A 21,914-nucleotide genomic window follows, 5' to 3' on the forward strand; every position below is an offset into this window, starting at 1 on the left:
TAGCCTCTCTAAAGGTCACCTCTGCAGATGATAAGTTTGATACCAATGAACGCTCTTTAAATAAAAGAGAACAACCGTGAAGCTTTCTGAAGCGCTTTCATACTATCTGCTATCCGTGCTGTATGAAGTATGCTCATAATCAATGCATTTATGCATTTCTCCAAAACACGAGGTAAGCGTTTCTTGTAATACTGCTTCTATGCAATAAAAAACTGTTTGCTACTGAGAGCATTTGTCTTCAGCAGAAATAGAAAAACAAAGTTGTTTAAAAGAAAAATACATGCATGTTTTCTAGATGTTTTCCCAGCTCTACGGTTTCCCAGTTTTCTACAGTTCAGCCATGCTTGAGGCAAACTACAATCAGTGGAAAACTGATTTAAATGTTGGTGCCAGCTGCTTCAGTTCTGGGTCAGGAGCTATACCTGGCTTTAGAAACAGTGGGAGCCACAGACAGAAAAGCTGTTTAGAAACTAAGAAGACAGGAGGTGATTATGTTGCTGACATTAGCATAGAGTAAACTAGTATGTTGTTTTGGTGAATTATTCTGAAGTAATTCTCTATTTGGTTTATATTATGTATGTCTGCACTACTTAATGGGGCACTCTGCATAAAACCCAACCTAGCCAGATCCACAACCAGTACAGCAGCATTAATATAGCGATGAGGTGCGCCCTGTCATCAGGGCCCTGTCTGGAATCTCCACCCAGCAGTGCTGAGCTCTGTAATCTTTGCAGTGCAACCTACTGCACAGGGTAAGTCACGGCAATTCCAGCTTTGCAGTAGGAAGGACAAACTCCCAAAGCTGCCATGCTCCTTTCCTGCATTGTGTGGATCATTGTGGTAGACAAGCAGGCATTCCCTATTCTGAGCTATGTCATATACACAGCAAGGGACATTCCTCTTCCTCTCAGGCAGATGCTGTATCTGTGGCAGCAGATTGTTTCTGCAGCATAGAAGGTTCCTCATAGTGCTTCTCTAAACATCAGCCCTCTCTCCCATAAAACTAGTGGCAGTGATTCTGCAAGTTCAGACTGGCAGGGACCAACCCAGAAACATCATTGTACCCACTGTAAAACAGTTTCTTTGAATTAAAGCAGTGCTGATGTTCAGGATAAGGGCTGAGAAAAACAGTAGCAAGGGGAAAAAAAGAAATGTGTGAAAGTGACTGGTAGGTGAAAGGTGATACCTGACAACTTTAAAATTCCATTTGCTGATGATTTATTTGTTTATTTTAGAGTCAAGGTGATAAACTGAAGGAAAAAAGAAAAGTTAAATTTCTTACTGAGTTCCCATATGAGCAATTAGGCTGTTACATTCTCAGACAAGGATAATGATGGGCATGTCGGTTTATGGAATGTAAGAAGCAGGATAGGTGGATAAAATAGAAAGGATTTCCTAAGCACTTTTTGTCCTCTGTACCACAGTTGATTGCTCTCATCAATTGTGCTAGTGCAGCTGGTCAATGAGGCTGGCACACAGGTGTGAGGGCAAACTGTGATCAGCCAAGCACAGAAACCAGCACAACCTATGGGATAACATATATCCTAATGATTTAAATATTATACAGCAATGAGGCCATATACGTGTGTATATGTATATATATATATAATGTGCATATATATAGGTATAAATATAATATATATCAGTTTTATGAATGCAATGATTATTTGCTGCTATCCTTACAGAGCACGTGGCTGCTTTGTTCAGCTATTACACTAGTAATGATTTTATAGTATGCTTTAAAATAAACAAAAAGGTAGTGCTTTAGAAAAAGGATGTTTTAATCTGTCAATATAAATGTGTGACAAACTTTGTTTTGTTGCTTTGTTGGTTTTCTTTTCCTTTTTTTTGTTATTATTATTATTATCATAAGAAAGAAATTCTGTGAGTTTTAGTTGTGGGGTTCTTCCCTAATGTAGCATTGGGATATATATGCCACAAACACTGCATAAGAACATTCTGTCAGCCAGAGTAGAATTTAATCTTTTCACTTCAGTCTTTAAGATTAACAATAATTTCTATTATACTATTTATTTTGAGAAGTATTTATTTGAATAACATCAGGCCTTGCTGTGTATATAGAATTCAAACAGAATTCTATTTATTTCAATTGGGTTCTGCACAGTTTTTGCAGTCATCTGACTACTGTTAAATGTAGAAAAGTGTAATCACATAAAAGTTCTAGCATGGAAAGTACCACTCACCGTTATGTTCAACCTCACACACCTTCTATGCACAGTAAACTTAGTTTCAGATAGCTTAGTCAAGATTCTGCTTAAGATAATCTGGTAAGTAAACTGTGAATGAGATAGAAAACCTATCTTGAACAAATGTTGTCCTAGATAAGATGAGAAGTCCTGCATGACAGCACCCTTTGGGCCTTGTCTAAGTCTTGGGACATAGTGACACTTGGTGTTGAAAGCAACAGAAACGAGGCTGTGTCTGGGAAACTGGAAGTTCTGAAATACCATTTGTTTGGACATGCTGTCTGTGTGGTTCACGTGTTATTATACGTATCCCTTTCACTCAGTCATCTAAATCATGAGTCACAGCAACTGAAAGCAGGAGGTGTATGCGTGGATGTTTGCAGAGATTTGTTGTGGGGCTCCTGCAGCCCTTCCTTTCTGCCCTTTCCCGCTTAAGATCCTCTAATCGTGGCTGGCAGGCAGCTATTACCTCAGTAACAATGTAGCTCTGATGGTTACAGACTAACCTCTTTCTGGTAAGCTTTTGCAAGTCTCCCCTGAGTCCAGCTTCCACCTACAGCTGAAAGCTGAGCCATCTTTGTTTTGTTTAACCGGGAAGGAGCACGAAAGCCCCACCAACTACGTGCTTAGTACAGTAACTATGTAAAAATGGCTCTTACGTGTGAGACTGCTGGTTGTTCAGAAGCAGGATGCCTTGCTGTGTGTAGGTCAGTGAAAAGCTGGAAGCACACACAGACATGCAGATAGCTTTTAAACTCAGAAAGCTCCATTTGATGTGCACAATCGGGCTTTAGGAGCTCCAACAGCAGCTTTGCCCCTTGGATCTGACCGCAGGCCACAGCTGTCTGCTGATGTTTTACCACAGCCTCACACTAATCTGAAATGTGGTTTGTGCGAAGGGAAACGGGCGCTTATAAAAAGCAAAAAGCTCACGTAGACGTGTATAAAACTACCTTTTCGTGACAGAACTCACGCTCTAGCACTGGGATTTCAGTGATGGGTGCAGCACAGGCACAAACAGCGCAGCAGACAGGCAGCCAAGCTGTCGCCATTAAGCCGGTACGCCACTTGCGTATATTCTCCTTCTCTCTGAGGCGCTACCGCCACTCCCGCTGCGTAACTGCTTTGGCGAATACGGGTGCTGCACTGCGGCGGTGGCACAGTTCAACCAAACTTCCTCCTTCCTCCTCCCACTTGGACGTTAAGCCCTCCCCCTTCCTGCGTCGTGATTGGCCGGGCGGGCGGAGAGCTTCGCCGCGATTGGCTGCGGCTGGCGAGAGGTGGGGTAGGTTGCGTGAAGGTAATAAAGTTAGTGGGGCTGGCTCGGTGCGCGCTAGACGCGGCGGCGAGTCGGCTCTCTATGGAGGTGGCTGCGGGCCGTGCCGGGCGGTTGCTGCTTCTGCTGTGGTGACTCGGAGACTCGCCCTGCCCCGCGCGCTCCCCCCTTCCCCTCCCCAGCCCCGGTCCCCGGCTCCCTTCCCCTCCCTCCCCTTCTCTTGCCTCTTCCCCTGCCCTTGGTAGCCGCCGGGACCCGGGGAAGCGGACAAGGCCTTAGGGAAGGTGAGCGATTCGGGTGTGGCGGGGGAGCGGTTGGGGCCCGGAACGGAGCGGGGACCGCTGCGGCCGCCGCTTAAAATGGCGGCTGGCCGAGTGGCCGCCATTTTCTCGTCGGCTTCTTGTCGCTTTCTTAAGCACAAAATGGCGGACGGAGCCGGTGGCGGCTCTCGCTGCCCGCAGCTCGGGCGCTGAGCGGGGAGGCGCTCGGCAGACGGGTCCGGGAGGGGCAGAAAAACCGAGCGGAACCGTTTTGAGATCGGAACCGTTTTGAGATCCGCAGTGCTGGAGGCCGGGGCGGGCGCTACGTGTTGGTAGCTCGGTGCGGCCGTTGCCGTTGTTCCGGCTGTGCTCCGGTTGCTTTGCGGAGGAGCGGTGCCGGGTGGGGCGGGGGCCGTCGGTCCTCATGGGGCTGGAGGACGGAGCGCGGAGGCAGACGCGTGGCTCGTGCATTTCTTTGCTGTTAATACTTTTTTCCGTTTAATTTTTTTTTCTCCGCTTCTCGTGGGGTTGTGATCGGGCTACGAGGCGCTGTTGCCGGGGGCAGCCGTGCGGGAGGAGCCGGCTGCCGTCCGTTTTGCCGTGTCTGCCGTAGAACAAAGAGCCGGCCGGGCCCCGGCGGCGCCTCAGCCTGGAAGCGGGCGGCGCCCGTTGCGGTGGGGGAAGGGCGGCGTGTCCGGCGCTGGGCTCCATGCGGCACGGCACGGCACGGCAGCGCTCAGTGCCGCCTGGGGGCGCCCTCGCACCGCGCCGCCTCCGCAGCCCTTTTGTTCGCCGGCGGCCATGTTGGCGGCCCGCTCCGCCCGCTGTGCTGTGCGGGCCGTGTGGATTTTGACGCAGGTTACAGCATTTTTGCTACACTGGGTGATTTCGGAGCCCTTACTGCCTCAGTCTGAGATTCCTGGCATTGTTTGCATTGGCTGCGGTGGTGGGACTGGGCTTCCTGAGGTGGGAGGTGTAGTGAGATACAGCAGTTGCTCACAAAAGCACCTAAAATATAAACACTCGATTTGTCTTTCTAGGTTTTGTTTTTCCTCACCCCGTCAATTTAATTTTATTCTTTTGAAGATTCTTCGTTGTCAAGCCGCCAAAGTGGAGAGTGCGATTGCAGAAGGGGGTGCTTCTCGTTTCAGGTACTGGTGCTGGGTTGATTGGCTGAACATTTGGCAGCGTAGCGGGCCTTTGAGAGGGAATTAAATGTTTTCCAAGTTAGCAGTAATTACAGTAGTAATGATGTGTCATTGAAAATGATGGTGTTTTGAATTTAGGCAAACTCCATGATTGTGTTTTAACAGTGCTTCTTCAGGCGGAGGAGGTGGTAGGGGTGCACCTCAGCACTATCCCAAGACTGCCAGCAACAGGTACGTCATCCTATTCTTTGGATTAGCATCTTAGTTGAAGGGTACGGGATATGTGATGGTGAATAGAGCTGGAAATAGTCTACCTTCAGATTTGTACAAGGAGCATTATGGAGTTTGTGCAATGTTAGTGTCCTCCATCTGTGGCAGGGTAGTATAGAATATGTTAGAATTGTGCCTTGAGTCATGCGAAGAGGACAAAGCACTTCATGTGTTTTGCGTTAAAGGTATAGAGGAAGGGTTTTAGTGTTGGGAGTGGTCTTGTTAAGTGAGCATTTTGCTGTGCAGCAGGTACTGTCATGCTGGCAGGATGAGCAATATGCTTCAGGCAAAACTCAACGTGGTAATAGTTTGTGTAAAATAATGCTGGAAAGATGGTTCTTGAAATTGTTTTTCAAAATCCTCCAGCGAGTTCCTGGGGAAAACCCCAGGGCAAAACGCTCAGAAATGGATTCCTTCACGAAGCACTAGACGAGATGACGACTCCGCAAACGACAAAGAACGACATGATGCAATCTTCAGGAAAGTAAGAGGGTAAGTTTGCTGAAAGGTGTTTTGCTGTGTTATATAGCAATATCTTCATTAAATGAGTCTGGAGAAGAGGAAGACGTGCACATTTCTTGCGTTGCTTAGGGGGGTGAGGAGGTTTCTCTTAAGGAATGAGGCATACAGTGAGTGTTTGCTGCTGCAAGCCTAAGAAGCAAGCTTTCTGACCATTAATGCTGATAATTACTTTCCATTCTAAAAGTTACAAAATAAATAAAAACTGGATTTGACTTGAAAACTGTATTTCCACTTTTCTGCTCCAAAGGCTTAACTAGTAATGGTAAACTTAAATCTAAAATTACTCATAGCAAGCTTACAAGATTTGTAATCTGAATTTTTTGTTTGTTCCTCTTTAGCATACTAAATAAGCTTACTCCTGAAAAGTTTGACAAGCTATGCCTTGAGCTCCTCAATGTGGGTGTAGAGTCTAAGCTCATCCTTAAAGGGGTCATACTGCTGGTAAGCTGCTGGTTTCTTTCTGTGGGGTGTGGGGGAGGGAGGTTTTTTGTTTGTTTTTAAGCTCCTGTTTCCTTGCAACATAAGAATAAAGAGTTTGGCTGTTACAACAACATGGTTTATCTAGTGTTAAGTAATGCAGTCATAAAGGAATGCTTCTGTATGGAAGGGATATGCTGGAGAGGGAATAGATTTAATACTCTAACATTAATCTTGAAATGCTAGTTAGCAGTGTTCATTTCTGTCCTCCACCTCCCTACAACTACTTCTTCACATACCACTGCTCAACAAGCCTTACTGTCTGGGAAGAACTGTCACAAGTAGCATTTGGTATGCTAGATGCAATCGTTGAATGCTGCTTAAATCTGAAGTGGGCGTTAGTGATGAGGAAATTCACATTCATTACTTTGGGATAATGGGAGTTTTTTCAGTAGCCTATCTCAGTTTTGTATCAGTATTAAGTATCATATGTTAAACAGTAATAATGGGTTTTATTAAATACAGTGGCAGGGAATAGGTGTTCTAGATCATGTATAATGGTAGTATTGTATAGAAGGTCTTTCATTTCTTAACACATTTGTATTCTACCACGAGCTCTCTTACTGAAAATAACTTTATTTAGATCGTAGACAAAGCCCTTGAAGAGCCCAAGTATAGCTCACTGTATGCTCAACTATGTCTGCGACTGGCAGAAGATGCACCCAACTTTGATGGCCCATCTGCAGAGAGTCATCCAGGACAGAAGCAAAGCACAGTGAGTATTTCTGTCACTGTGGAATGGTCAATTTTGGTAAGACATACAGTTGTGTGTTGAAGTTTTTAACAGCTTTGTTTTTTTCCTTGTAGACATTCAGACGCCTCCTAATATCTAAACTTCAAGATGAATTTGAAAACAGAACCAGAAATGTTGATAGTAAGTTTTGAAACCAATTTAATACGGATTTCACTTATTTTCTATTCCAACAGCCATGTTTAACTGGACTTTTTGTTTTCCAGTCTATGATAAGCATGATGGTCCCCTCCTCCCTGAGGAGGAGGAACAGAGAGCCATTGCCAAGATCAAGATGCTGGGGAACATCAAATTCATTGGAGAACTTGGCAAGCTTGACCTTATTCATGAATCTATCCTTCATAAGTGCATCAAAACAGTGAGTATATAGATTAGGCATGGGCTAAGAACAAATGTGTTTAGTCTAAGCAAAAAAAATTCAGTAGTCATCTTGTTTTAGGAATCTTTGACTGTAAAAATCACAGTGTTTCCTGTTAAGTAGAAACACCATTATTTGAAATAAATACTTGTGTGTCTGGTTAAAAGGGAAAAGAGTTTTGGTTAAAGCTGTGGGAACTGTCTCAAGCTAAAGATGTAGTCTGGCCTGGACAAAAATACCATAGATAGTTCGGAGTATGTATGAAGAGCTTAAACGAGTGATCACTGCTTCAATTAGTAGTTCTTAAGATGAATAATGTGATACATTTCTGCGTGTCCTGCTGCACACTGTTGTTAGAAACTCTTATCTGTGTTACACTGAAGTAACTGTTTTGCTTCTAATACTTCAGCTTTTGGAAAAGAAGAAGAGAGTCCAACTCAAAGATATGGGGGAGGATTTGGAGTGCCTCTGTCAGATAATGAGGACAGTGGGACCTAGATTAGACCATGCGAAAGCCAAGGTAGGTGTGTGTTACTGCTGCAATCTTTAAAAATAGCATAAAATCCATGGCTAAAACTCTCAACCTTCAGCATTCTGTGCCTCTACTCAAAAGAACAAAAGGGAAAATCTGATGTTGCCTGGAGCAAGAGTGCCAAGTATTGCTCATACATAAAAGCTTTTTGATAACGGGAAGGAGGCAATTTTTCAGATGGCTTTAAAGGTCTTCCTAGAAAATGCAATTATTACTGACTAAGTAGTCATATAAGTGCGAATGTTATTTTTCTAAATGCTTCTTCAAAATGTGTTTGTACTGATTTGTAACATGACTTTTGTTCTCTCAGTCCTTAATGGATCAGTACTTTGCCCGAATGCGCTCCTTGATGTCAAGTAAGGAATTGCCAGCAAGGATTCGTTTCCTGCTGCAGGTACGGTATTAAAATGGCCTACTGTTTTTCCCCCTTCCCCCCAAAGCTGACTTTGCTTATGCCTTAATTATTTATGTTTCAAGGATACTGTGGAGTTGAGAGAACACAACTGGGTTCCTCGCAAAGCTTTTCTTGACAATGGACCAAAGACTATCAATCAAATCCGTCAAGATGCGGTAAAAGTAAGTATTTGACATTGTCTTGTACCTCTGCTTCTGATTAAATGCTTAAGGGAATACTTACACTATTTTATGTCACAAAACTCATCCTCTGTATGTAGAAGTTTATTTGGTATTGTGACAGTACGGTGTTGCTGAGGGTTGAAAGCATGTAAACTTGGCCAAAGAACTTGATTATCTCAAGGAGTATTATTATTATTAAATAACCAGGTTATTAATTGCTCTTTTGAAGGATCTGGGAGTTTTTATTCCTGCTCCTATGTCTCAAGTGATGAGAAGCGACTTCTTTCTGGAGGGACCCTTTATGCCACCCAGGATGAAACTTGACAGGGACCCACTCGGAGGGCTTGCTGATATGTTTGGACAAATGCCAGGTATGCTGAAACTTTGAGGCTGATGTGGTGATTGCAGCTGTATTGCGTTGAATACAACAAGATAACAAACTGTCTTCTGTCTTCTAACAATACAGGTAGTGGAATTGGTACTGGTCCAGGAGTTATTCAGGATAGATTTTCACCCACTATGGGACGCCATCGTTCAAACCAACTTTTCAATGGCCATGGGGGTCACCTCATGCCTTCTGCTCAACCCCAGTTTGGAGAACTAGGCAAATCTTTTCTGAAAAATCAGGTAAGGAAAAAATGGCTTGAGCATGTGAAGCAGCTCTCCTACAGATGCATATGTTACGCAGTATAGTATGTTTGTGTTGGAAGGCTTTCTCAGGTTTGATTCTAATCAGAGCTGATTCTCAGTTGTTACAAAAAGCTTTCTAAATAGTTTCTTAAAATGATGGAAAAGATGAGGAATACACTCGTTTTTGTTTTTGATTTTTAACTGCAAGGAAAGGTGCATGTGGCTTTGGTGGGTCAGAATGGTGCATTTTTATTGGAAAGATAGCCCTATTTTTTAGGGATAGGTGCTGCTCTCCCACCACCCCTGCTCCTCCTTTTTCCCTTCCTGACAAATAGAATCTTTGTTCCTTTGGTCCCTCTGGTACTATTACCATATGATGTACGCCACTCCATCATCTGCACTTCTTTCTCTATATCTCCCTTTCTGAAATAGGGGCAAAGCCAGCTCTACCATAACCAGAATCAGGGACTCTTATCCCAGCAACAAGGACAGTCGAAGGATATGCCACCTCGGTTTTCTAAGAAAGGACAGCTTAATGCAGATGAGGTATATTACATGCCTACATTACTTAAAGCCTATACTCAATATTGCCCAGTGATTATAGCAAGACGCGTTATTATGAGGACTTATGCTGGAACTCTTCCTCCTTCTCTTCCTCCTCCTACTTTGCCCCTTCCTCTTTCACCTTCTTCCTCACTTTCCCTAGGGTATCCAGCGTCCTGTGAGCAAGACTGAGATATGAGGGCAATTTCTTGTAATGTTCCTTCCTTCCCTTCCCACACCTCCCCAAGAGCACTACTCTGACATCAGTTCCCATGCATCATATTGATAACAGCACATTTTAATGGAAAGTTTAGAAGATTCTAACACTGAAAAAGATGTAGAAGCCCTGAAGTGCTGGACCAGGCAGTTATTCTTTTTTTTTCCTGACCTAGACCGTAGGCAAAATGTTGAGCACAAAGTAAACTGCATTGTTATTTAGAGTAAAAGACTCATATTCTTATTTCTGAGCAATTGGTGAAGTTTCATCATAGCTGTAAAACCTGTCTGCAAACATGCTAGGTATCTTCTTAGATCTCTTAACATACTGCATCTGAAAGGAGCAATTCCAGATCTTGGTATAGGTGTTAATAAAAACAGTAACTTGCAGCAAGCTGTGATTTACTGAGTCATGCTTTTGGGGGTTGCAAAACCAGTTTGGCTTAATCTGACTGATTACACTGTAGAAACTGAAAGCTTACATGGGATGGGTTGATGCAAGTCCATTTCTGTGTAATTCTTGGTCCAAGTACTTGAAATAGTTTGAGGTTTTTCTGATTATTTACAGATAAGCCTGAGACCTGCTCAGGCTTTTCTAATGAATAAAAACCAAGTGCCAAAGCTTCAGCCCCAGATAACTATGATTCCTCCCAGTGCTCAACCACCACGCACTCAGACGCCACCTTTGGGACAGGTAAATATCAAAGTTACTGTGCGCCGTTGACCAAGTTTTCTTTGACTTTACTGAATTCTTGCATGCATGTAAAACTTGAGCCCATGTCTAATAAGGGAGGGAAAGTTTTTTTTGTAGCACGTGAAGAAGATGAGAAAGCATGTCTGAGGATGTAATTTTAACTTGAACCTGCTTTAGCAAATGCTGGAAGTTGTTAAGTTTCTTTGAAAGAACAACATTGTAGGTAGATGGACTTAAAAGAAGTAACTTTTGGTACTGTCTTTCAGCCTCCTCAACTTGGTCTTAAAACAAATCCACCACTTATACAAGAAAAGCCTGCAAAGACCACCAAGAAGCCACCTCCTTCTAAAGAAGAGCTACTTAAACAAACTGTACGTAAATTATATTGTGACGCTTCTTTAAAAATACTTATAAAAACATATGTTTAACCATCTGGTCTCTTTCTCTAGGAAGCTGTTGTGACTGAGTATCTAAATAATGGCAATGCTAATGATGCTGTCAATGCTGTGAGAGAAATGAGAGCTCCAAAACACTTCATTCCTGAGATGTTGAGCAAAGTAATCAGTCAGTCCCTCGATCGATCAGATGAAGACAAAGAGAAAGCAAGTACTTTGATCAGCTTACTCAAACAGGAGGGAATAGCCACGAGTGACAACTTCATGCAGGTACTGCAGTCTGATAGTCCTTGTGCATGGCTGTTTGTGATGTCTAGCTTGGATACAGATAGTTAGCAAATTTTGTTTTGTCTTGTTGATGTAAGGAGATAGAAGTCATGTACAGATTTGCAAGAGTATGTAGTAGGTAATGAGGAAAGAAATGTAGGTTTGGGATTTTTGGAAGCAGGAAACCTCTAGGCAAATGATTCAGTGGGGGAGGGGAAAAAAAGGCTTTTATTTACCGACAGTATTACTGTATGCAAGAACAAAATCTCAGTGTCTCATGTTGTTACTGCTTTGTAGGCATTCCTGAATGTATTGGACCAGTGCCCCAAACTGGAGGTGGACATCCCATTGGTGAAATCCTACTTAGCACAGTTTGCAGCCCGTGCCATTATTTCAGAACTGGTGAGCATTTCCGAACTGGCTCAACCACTGGAAAGTGGCACCCATTTCCCTCTCTTCCTGCTTTGCCTTCAGCAGTTAGCTAAGTTGCAAGATCGTGAATGGCTAACAGAATTGTTCCAACAAAGCAAAGTGAATATGCAGAAAATGTTACCAGGTAAGAGTCATTGCTTTACTGTTGAGATATTTCTTAGTAGTACATGAGGTGGTTTTTGTGTGGTTTGCACCAGTTAATGTAGTCATTTCAGTGCAGTCAATTGTCAAGATCCTTAGTGAGATCCTTAATGAGGATGTTGTTTCTAATAGCTATCAATGATCACCATCTCTTAAGGTGTCTTCCTTACTTTTCAGAAATTGACCAGAACAAGGACCGCATGCTGGAGATCTTAGAAGGGAAAGGGCTTAGCTTCTTATTCCCACTTCTGAAACTGGAGAAGGAACTGCTAAAGCAAATAAAATCGGATCCATCCCCACAAGCCATCTATAAGTGGATTAAAGATAACATTTCACCCAAGCTTCATGTAGATAAAGGATTTGTGAATATATTGATGACCAGGTGAGGAGATGGTTTCTTGATGTGATTCAGGCACGTGCCTTGTCAAGCCACCCATAAATAATTGACTACAAGGCGACAAAGGCATGTACCTTTGCATAAGGTGGTATATGCCGAGATAGGGATGAAAGTTGTTTTAGCTGGACTTGCTCTCTTCCAGTGCCCAGTATCTGTTTACTTCAGTTGGAAGTGTTTTACTTGGGGATGAGGAATGTAGAACTGATTACTCTGTTAAATGTTTCAGAACCATAACTTGGCATAAGTAGGATTTTGTAGCAGACAGTGTAACACATGCACCTTAACGTGTGCTTAAGTTAGTGAGCAGGCTGAACTTAGTAGTTGCAGAGCATAAAATCGTGCTGTTGTGTCCTGGAGTTCACAGAACTAACCTTTCTGTCTTTGGTCCAGTTTCTTGCAGTATATTTCAAGTGAAGTTAACCCACCTAGTGACGAATCAGATTCTTCATCTGCTCCATCGAAAGAGCAACTAGAGCAGGAGAAACAACTGCTTCTTTCCTTCAAGCCAGTAATGCAGAAGTTCCTCCATGACCATGTTGATCTGCAAGTGAGTGCTTTATATGCGCTCCAGGTGCACTGCTACAACAGTAACTTTCCAAAAGGTACGTGTGTAATCTTACCTAAACCACAACTTGCTTGTGTATAAATTACAGGTTCACTGTGTCTCTTTAGACAGGTACACTTGTTAGGAATTTATAAAGTTAACAGTTTGATCTGTGTGCTTCCTTCCATAGGCATGTTACTGCGCTTCTTTGTTCATTTCTATGATATGGAGATCATTGAAGAAGAAGCCTTTTTGGCATGGAAAGAAGATATTACTCAAGAGTTTCCAGGAAAAGGCAAAGCTTTATTCCAGGTAACCTTAATAACAGCTCTGTCTTGTAATCCCTGCTCTGCTGGGGCATAACTTGGAGAAACATGGGGAGTTATTCACTAGGAAGGACTGAGGGGAAATGAAATGAGTGTAGAGTGTAGTGGAAACACGTAAAATGAGTTTGGGGAAAGCAGTATTTTGCAGATGTGTATATCGGGTAACTTATTCCTGTTGCCTTAAACTGGTTTTATGTAACTGCAGGTAAACCAGTGGCTAACCTGGCTGGAAACTGCTGAAGAAGAAGAATCTGAAGAAGAAGCTGACTAAAGAACCAGCCAAAGCCTTAAATTGTGCAAACATACTGTTGCTATGATGTAACTGCATTTGACCTAACCACTGCGAAAATTCATTCCGCTGTAATGTTTCACAATATTTAAAGCAGATGTATGTCAGTAGGATATCCTCTGCAAAAGGTTTTTGTAGTATGTCTTAATAGTCTACAATAAAAATATTTTAGAGTATCTTTAATGTTTAGGTAACAGTGTATTAGCAGCATGCAATAATTACATCATAAGTTCTCGAGCAGAAGCAGTCTGTTGCAAGGGTCTTCTTTGCTGCCAGTTATCATAGGCTGTTTTTAAGTTAGAAAACTGAATAGCAACACTGAATACTGTAGAAACGCACTTTGCTCAGTGTAATACTTGAGTTGTTGCAATATTTGATTATCCATTTGGTTGTTACGGAGAATCCTTAACTGTAATTGATGGTTGTTGCCGTAATAGTATATTGCCTGTATTTCTACCTCTAGTAATGGGCTTTATGTGCTAGGTTTTAATATCCTTGAGCCTGGGCAAGTGCACAAGTCTTTTTTTTTTTTTAAAGAAACAGTTTACTTGCACAAAAACTGATCAGCTGGACAGATGATTTAATGCCCTTTGGAGGAGGTTTTTGTGGGTGTGAAACATGATGGTGAGAAATTTGAATTGGTCCCTCTATTATAATATTGAAATTAAGTCTACTTAACTTATCAAGACATGTTCATGCCCTGATTTTTATATACTTGTATCTATCAATAAACATTGTGATACTTGACTTGTTTCTGAACGTGTCCCAGCAGAAGGGCTTTGACTGAGAACTAGTTTACTTGCTGAATAGAACATCAGTAGGAGTTTACTTAGACTGGGAACATCTTGGGATTCTTTTTATAAAAGGTCTGTCTCAATTTGTTCATGAATTCTTAGTAAGATCAGAGAGCAGAGCAGACACTGATTTGCCATGTTAGGAGGATAACTGACAAATACCTGTTGAAGGAGTAAGTGTGACGTTGCCTTGTGATTCAGTGAGTAATTTGCCTTTTTCTTCTTAATGCTTGAAACTGACTTTCTTTAAAGTGGCACTGACTAATTCGCTGTTTCTCCAATAATGAAATTAGAAACAACAACAGAGTGTCAGCTTAAAATGTCATCTATTAAATGCTCAAAGTACTTTTACTTCCTAAAACTTTGTTCGTAGTGAAATTTTTTCATCAGTGGTTTTGCTGACTGTCAAAGGTGGTATGTTTGTAGGAGCAGAAGTTTTCTTCTGGTTGGAGGCTTGTTCTTGCCAGTGCTGGAAGTGCTTTAGGCTGAGTGTCTTTCACATGGTAGAAGATGAAAATGTTGCAGAAGAAAAAGATTTGGGATCTTGATGAAGTTTACTTTGAGGGAAGAGTAGTCTGCATTTAAATATGTTAAAGGACTGTGACTAGTCAGATGGGTGTGGTTCTTGCATTGCTGGCCCTTCATTATTCAGGACTGGCTTCCTGACCTGCAGTTGGAAGCAGCACACTTGGGACTTTTTTGAGGCTTTTTTTTCTCATTGGATTTCTAAAGTTGGGTCAGTAACTTGCTTGAGGACAGAGTAAAACACAACACGTAGCCCAGTGTTTCACTACAATGTATTCTGGTAATCCAGATCACATCAGTAAGGAAGGAGTGTTTAAATTGAATTGCTAGCAAATAATTTGACTACCCTTAGCACTTCACCACTTGCTGTCAGTATCTCAGTACAGTGGCACAGCCAGCAGTAACTTAACATTTCCAGCCCAAGTAAGAGAAAGTGAAGGATGACAGCAGCTTGAGGAGGGAGAAGTTGCTGCTTCTGCTGATGTAGCTGCAACTGCTGAGAGTAGTGGTAGATCCATCATAGGGCCTCCAAATGCATTCCTCCAGTTACATCAATTTTCGTAACTTAAAGGCTGTTCTGCAATTCATTGTAGAGGAAACTGCAGTATTCAGCTTTGTTTCTTATCATCAGATAAGCATTCCCAAATGTTCACATCCTACGTAGTGAGGTTCAGCAGTCAAACAGGTAGGACACTGTAAAATCAAGATCTTTTATTATTTCACATTTAACAGTCACTTCAGCTGATCAGTTTGGTGACGTGTTCCCTACCGTGCTGTTTCTTAGTTCAGATGTAGTTTGCTTGAATACCCAGTGCAATTCATTCAGGTGCTGCACAGCTGAACACGAGCTGCCAGTCACAAAAGCACAGCTCTAACTGGTAGTTTTCAACTAAGTGCCGTAGAGGTGAGGCAAAAAATTATAAGAAGAGGTGCAAGTAAAAGAATTGTTAATTAAAAAAGAACCAGACTGCCAACCGTCCTAGCAGTTTTCTGGAGGAGCTTAAACTGGCAGCTGTAGGTTGAGTAGCATGAATAAGCCTTGTATTCTTGCCCAGTCTTCAATCTAATCACTATGGTCATATGTACTTGTGCATGAAGGCTTTGCTGCTTGGCTTTTATTTTTGTTTCTGTAACAAGTTAGATCAGGTAAAATCACTTCTGATACCCTAAATTCTGTTAGCACAGAGTAAGCTGTTAACCCAACTATAAGCATTTGAAAATGTGGAATACACGCATCAGAAAATGCTATTAAATTCTGAAATGATTCCCATCGTAAGACTTGCGCATGCAGTTCGTATGTGCATATCTGGCCTCTTGAAACTGGTATAAAAAAGGCTCTTGACTTTGCAGTGGCTCATTTAATCTTTCTACAAAATGGGAAAAGGAGCATCTTGTTCTTAGTCTGCATACTTCTATAACATGACTGCGCTGTGCAGTCTAGTAAAAGGGATGGGTGTTGAGTTGGTGTGATGTTTGAGTGACATAAGTAGAGCCGTGTTTTAAATGTAAATAGAGCGTACTCCATTTTAAACTAGTAAAGTCACAGTCCAGATTAAACCTATAACTGACTGATGAATGATGGTGTTTGTTTAGTATCGATTTTTGATCATTTAACATAACACATGCAGAAAGATTGGAAAAAGTGCACGTTTGTTTGTTTTGTTTGCACTGTGAAATGGTGAATGAGGTTGCTGTGGTGGCTCAGGAAGCTTCTGTGCCATTTGTCAGTTGCACAGCTCACTTTGTAGCTAAGTCATGAGAAGTGTGGCCATCTAAATGAGTCAGTCTCGTATTAAAGAGCAGAAAGTTTCATCAAGTTGCAGTCTGCCCGGGCAGTCATTTGTATTGGAGTTGGATATTCAAGGAGAGTGTTTAATAGAAGCTTCCAATAGAGAAAACATGACTGAACAGGCATTGCTGGTTGTTTTCCTGCTTTTTTCCTTTTTTAAGTGAGGAAAATGGCAAGCTGAAGCCTGGGGCTGGCAGGGGTGAGGTTGGGCACAGAGCATAATGGTAGCATATGACAAGAGTGTTCAGCAGGCAAATTACTACATGACTGCTACGTGGGTTTGCAGGTTCCTGCAGAGCACTGAGTAAATCCAAACAGTGATCAGGTAATTTCAGCACAGTTTAACAGTTTCTTTAAATTCCGAGGCAGCATCCAGAACATGAGTTTTTGCTCACATTATAATCTAGGCTGGCAGCTGCAGTGACAAAAGCGAAGTTTATGGCTGGTTCAGATTAGTTCATAGCTCCTCTAGACTTGCACAGTCAAAAGTCATCTTCCACACACAGATGTGGTTTCAGTTCAGTGGAGCAAAATCTGCTTGTAGGCAGATCTTAAAAGCTATTTGCTGTATCCTCAAAAGCAAAACAGGACTGCCTGTGTGCAGCTGAGACTTCAGAGCTGCACAGCAGGTAGTTGCAGATATTAAGGTTTAATAGAACCAGCAGTAGTATTTCAATGAGAACAAATCAGAACAGCTTTGAGATGTCAACAGCTTGGCAAGCACTTCCAGAGCTATCAGGAAAGGACATCCAAAAACAAGTTTGTTACTGGATGAAGAAGAGACTCATTGAAAATGTTTCCTGTGTAGTAAGAAAGATGCAAACACGTTGCAGAGTATTCCTCAATCTGTGCATTGCACAGTAAGATTCACTTCTCAGTGAGTACATCAGGCCTTTACCTCTGAAGAACATCAAGTTGGATCGTCCCATTTGTAGGGAAATTCTGTCCTGATGAAGGATTGATTATAGGGATGGATGGTGTGGCTTTTAATGTGGAGTTGTTAAAGTGATACGGACTCATCTGGATTCATTTTATAAAGCCTGTGTCCATGATGGGCTTTAACAGAGTCCATACATCTGGTAGCTGGCGAAATGTTATTTGTAATAGGTTGATTAAGTAGCCATGACAACAGAATTTTATTTGGCATAAATAAATGGTTGGAGTGAGGAAAGAAACTATCTGACAGTGGTTTTTATCTTTAAATACTTCAGACATTAATCTGTTGAGCTTTTGTTTAGGTTAGCAGTGAGAAGCTTAAAATAACTGATGTGTGAAGTATTCTCAGAACTGTTACTATCTAAGAAGCCATGCAAAGTGAGATCGTGGAGGGAGAAGTGATCTTTAATAGAGTGTATAAAGTACGTGGAGGATAAGGAGTTCATGGACTCTTCCTTTCAGTTAAGACAATGTGAAATTTAGGAAATGAAGGTCAAGTTACCAAAAGCATTAGAATTAAAAACAAGGAATGAAAATGCTCACTTCAGCATAGCGGGCTACCAGCCTTTCCTGAGGCATAACTGCAATTGTGCCAGTTGTAATGACCAGAATAGAAGTAAATTACACGGCAGGTAGAGCTGACTGCATTAGAGGCTCTGTTACCCAGGCCAGCACTGCCCTCTGCCTCCATCAGCTTATGAGCTGGTGGTCTATTCAGATACTTGAAAATAACTTTAATTGGCGTAGATCTCTTAACATCTTTTCCACAAATGCTTCTGGAAAGCATTTAACATAATAAGAAGCACCAGCATTAAGGGGGGCCTCTCAGCTCCTTGAGGCTAAGTTGATAAATGTCTGCCTGCTGCTTTCTGATAGGGTGAACTCAGTATGGAAGAATATACACCTGAACACAGTTCAAAATAGGATGGTGAAACCAGCTCCTGTTTGATGGAGTTCTAGAAATAGACACTTGTGGATTTATTAAATATTATAGATAGGAAATAAACTTGGTGATTTTCTCTGCACAAATTAGTACAGGAACTCATTCATCAGCTTTTAAAATTTAGATAGGTGATTTGTGAGAAAAGGATACAGTGCAGAAAGTACAAGAAAAACAAAATTAGCAATAAATGTAGAGAAAATCTTGGCCATGCTGTCTTCCAAGGCCTCTAAAATTAGCGTTTTAAAGTATCTGAAAAGCAAGTTTTAGCTAACTAGTGATCATTACAGACACATTGATTTTTACCTGATTTTTTTCTTCTAAGTCTTGAGGAATTTCTCCCAAATGCTGCATTTGTGTGTCTGTAACTCACATTCTTTCCTCTTTTCCACGTTCACTGAAGTGTTTCTGCCTTTCCAGCCTGGGAGCTCCAGTTGCTCAGCCCCTTGAGTTGCTGCAGTGCTGTGTCTGTGACAGTTCTGTTAAATCCAAAGGATAAATAATTTAAAATTCAGAATAAATAAATAATAACTGCTTCCCCATAAACCATCCTATACGTGTGTTCATCAAGAACATTACATCCATCCATAAAGCTATATACCACGAATGTTTGGACTAGAAATCTTGAGCTGCAGTAGAAACCGGTCAGTTTTTAGTTTTTTTTCCAGTTTTAAATAGGTGGGGAACTATGCTTCAGCATTTCCCTGCAGCCACGAGGGCTGTAAACTTAAGAGTATCCAAGGTTTGTTTTTATGATTCTTGCAGGTGGGGTTTAGAGGAAATGCCAGGTACAACAAGAATGAAGATGAAATGGGCTGAATACAGACAGAAGCTTGGTACGCCAATAAATCCTCAGGGACAACTGTTAATGAAAAGCAATTTATTTGAGTTAGACAGTTGAGACAAGAACCAGTAGATATATACCAGTAGTTGTTAACTAAGAGACTTACTTTATATTTAGAATTTTCCTCCCATGATTTTCTCAGCTGGAATTACAGCTCATGCTTTTCAGGCTCTACACGTCTGGTCTCCTCGTGGTTGACTTTGTCACGGTTATTCTGTGCAACTTTAACTCACTTTGAAAATAATTCTTTTCCACTTGACATCATGGCTGCGATCCCTTAAACTAAAACGACAACAATATTCTTTCTGGAATTAGAATAGGCACATAAATCTATGGTTCTACATGCACTAGGTTGCACCTACTGTAGTTCTTATTCACTTATTATGATATCAGCTTAATAGATGTTATGTTGGGATCTGGTAATTGAAAGCATTTATGACATAAAGTCCCCATCTTCCTGCTTAATTTTTTCTTCCTTTAAATTTAATTTCTCTTACAGAGCTGCCACCTTTTTCATTTGATGTTGCTGCTCCTGGACACAAAGTTCTGCCCATAATTTCCCTGCCTAAGCAACAGATGATTCCAGGAAGTGCAAAGTAGAGTAGATCTACTTTCTGCTGGGCAGTGTGCAGCTTTGGCCTGAGCTGTAAGGGATCCCAAAGATGCGATGAATGTTTATGTTCACAGCAGGGGATCGGGACTAGGTGGCTATTAAGGGTCCCTTTCACCTCAAACAATTCTACGATTCTATGACCCAACCCCAAACAACTCCAATAGCAAAGGAAATTTCTCCTGACAGCTGTCCTAGCTGGTTACCTTCATCAACAGATTCTCAAAGGAACATCTAAACTGAAACATGCCTGCCATGGTTCCAGCAGCTGGGGAAGGAGGTTTACTGAGGTATGACTGGAACTGTCTGTACTCACCCCATCTTAAGTGATTCAGAGCGCTCCAGATGCCACTACCCAAGGGACTGCAGCCTTAGAAGCTTCAGTTACCTACTAGGCAACAGGACAGAGTACCTTCCCTTTTCCTTACCCACCAGAGCTAAATGCAGCACAATAGTCATCCCAAAGCAAGTACATTTTCTGCCATCCAGTTATTTAAAGCTGTTACTTACAATCTGGATTTTGCGCACTTTCAGGGGCTGCTTTCTTGTTTATTTATTCCTTCCTTTTGAACAAATCATCATGGTCTGTTTCCACAAATGAAAGCGTGTGATTATTTGGCAGCCCCAGTGACTGTGCAAATTTAACCACATGCTCTGCTGAAGCTGTCCAGAAGATATTAATTAATGGACTCCATAAAGTATTTGGCAAGAGCAGAACAGCTTCACACCAGTTTACTTCAAAGTGGAATTGAATGGAGGAATGACTGGCTCCAAATCTCTCTTAAATATCAATTAAGATTCAGTCTTAACCATCAAGGTTTAATTTGGTAATAAACTGACAACTTGGACATTCATTTGTTTCCAAGTCATATTCCTGGCCCAGATTTCAACCTCTTTCTAATAGTGAAATTATGTGTTTATAATCTCTTCTAAAATTAAACCATTTAAAAACAGAAGTAGATCATTTGCTGGCCTAATATGAAGGGGGACAAAGAGGCTATTACTAATCCAACAACAATGCCTGCTATTTCATAATCATACAAAATACTCCATGCTCCAAGGACTACACAGATCAGACAAAAAGTATCTGATATGAATTACAGGAGGCTGTAATTACCAATAGTGAGATAACAACTAAAAAGTGGTTTAGAACTTGAATTAATAATAACTTTGACCCAATCTGTATTCTATTTTTTAACATCAGGGGAATTTCTTTGCCACAGCAGCAATTCGATGTGCTTTCACTCATCCAATTAAATATAAGATGGTGGTTACAAACATGAATCTGGCAAAATATTTTACTGTATCCTGTTAGAAATGACAACCACAATAATGGAAGTAACATTTTAAAACAGCTGGAGATCCAAACAAGTCTGGGTTCCAGTTTTTCAGGTAATGTACAACCTAAGTAAGAAATCATTCTGACCCAAAGCAGCTCAAGTTCCATTAATGGCACACAAACCAAAAGGGGTGAAAAAAACCCCAAAACAGAGTGATTATTCATATGTAGCAGTGAGAGAACACACTACACCAAATCCAGCTCCTGTAGCACACCTCTTTGCCCATTATGCTCTTACACTTCTCTTAAGAGTAGCAGCAAAGATGTATGAAAACGTTAAGACTACATGACCACTGGTGGAAGAAAGAAGTAGGATGTTCTGCAAAACCAGAACTGAAAGTACCTGCTGGGATTTGTAGGTAACATAGACCAGGATACAGTAACTGAGCAACTCCAAATTGGCTTTTTTTTTTCCCACAGAAAATTATCTTTATATATATATATATTTGTGTATATATATATATATATATGTATATATGTATATATATATATATTTATTTATATATTTATATATATTTTTTCCCACAGAGAATTATCTTTATATATATGAACTCTGGAGATGTTAGCAACATTTCTCTTATGTATAAGCATACATTGCAGGCAGCTGAAGTGAACCCTGGGTTCTGCTTGGATCACATCACTGAACTGGGCAGATCAGCTTAAATCCATCCTTTAGACTTCATGGCACTTGAGAGAAGTGGTCAGGATATTTTTATTTCATGTGGCCAATTAAGGCTTAACTTTCCATTAAGCTCACAGGAATAATGCTGCTTATGCAAGAAATAGCTCTGCACAACTGCAGCCATTATTCAGGAGTGATGTTCGCATCAGCAAACTGATTTTATGTCTCCAGCTGATATCTTTTGTAACGTATGTTTAAAATGTA

The 21,914-nt window shown here is 41.3% G+C and overlaps 1 protein-coding gene, 1 long non-coding RNA gene and 1 other non-coding gene across 4 annotated transcripts; 2 read left to right on the forward strand and 1 right to left on the reverse strand.

The window, feature by feature from the left end:
* The first annotated feature begins 4,404 nt into the window (after positions 1-4,404).
* Positions 4,405-14,553, forward strand: EIF4G2 (eukaryotic translation initiation factor 4 gamma 2). Of its 2 annotated transcripts, XM_015863980.2 has the most exons (22): positions 4,405-4,601; positions 4,830-4,894; positions 5,057-5,122; positions 5,528-5,653; positions 6,022-6,124; positions 6,744-6,875; positions 6,968-7,034; positions 7,118-7,269; positions 7,679-7,789; positions 8,112-8,195; positions 8,279-8,377; positions 8,607-8,748; positions 8,844-9,004; positions 9,440-9,553; positions 10,335-10,460; positions 10,727-10,831; positions 10,910-11,125; positions 11,420-11,678; positions 11,873-12,077; positions 12,483-12,694; positions 12,827-12,948; positions 13,168-14,553. In XM_015863980.2, the coding sequence occupies exons 1-22, from the start codon at positions 4,545-4,547 to the stop codon at positions 13,231-13,233; spliced, it is 2,790 nt and encodes a 929-aa protein (XP_015719466.1). In that variant the 5' UTR covers positions 4,405-4,544; the 3' UTR covers positions 13,234-14,553. The 2 variants fall into 2 exon arrangements, with proteins under 2 accessions (XP_015719466.1, XP_015719465.1); XM_015863979.2 differs by lacking the exon at positions 9,440-9,553 and having other exon boundaries at positions 4,530-4,601.
* On the forward strand, positions 9,595-9,755 carry LOC116653567. Its single transcript, XR_004307666.1, has one exon. It is a non-coding gene; the product is annotated as a small nucleolar RNA SNORD97 (small nucleolar RNA).
* Positions 13,785-21,489, reverse strand: LOC116653494. Its single transcript, XR_004307455.1, has 2 exons — positions 19,186-21,489; positions 13,785-18,714 (listed from the first exon to the last, which is right to left on the reverse strand). It is a non-coding gene; the product is annotated as an uncharacterized LOC116653494 (long non-coding RNA).
* Positions 21,490-21,914: the final 425 nt, after the last annotated feature.

This window comes from Coturnix japonica, chromosome 5 (genome assembly GCF_001577835.2).
Source record: "Coturnix japonica isolate 7356 chromosome 5, Coturnix japonica 2.1, whole genome shotgun sequence".
In the NCBI taxonomy this organism is placed as follows: domain Eukaryota; kingdom Metazoa; phylum Chordata; class Aves; order Galliformes; family Phasianidae; genus Coturnix; species Coturnix japonica.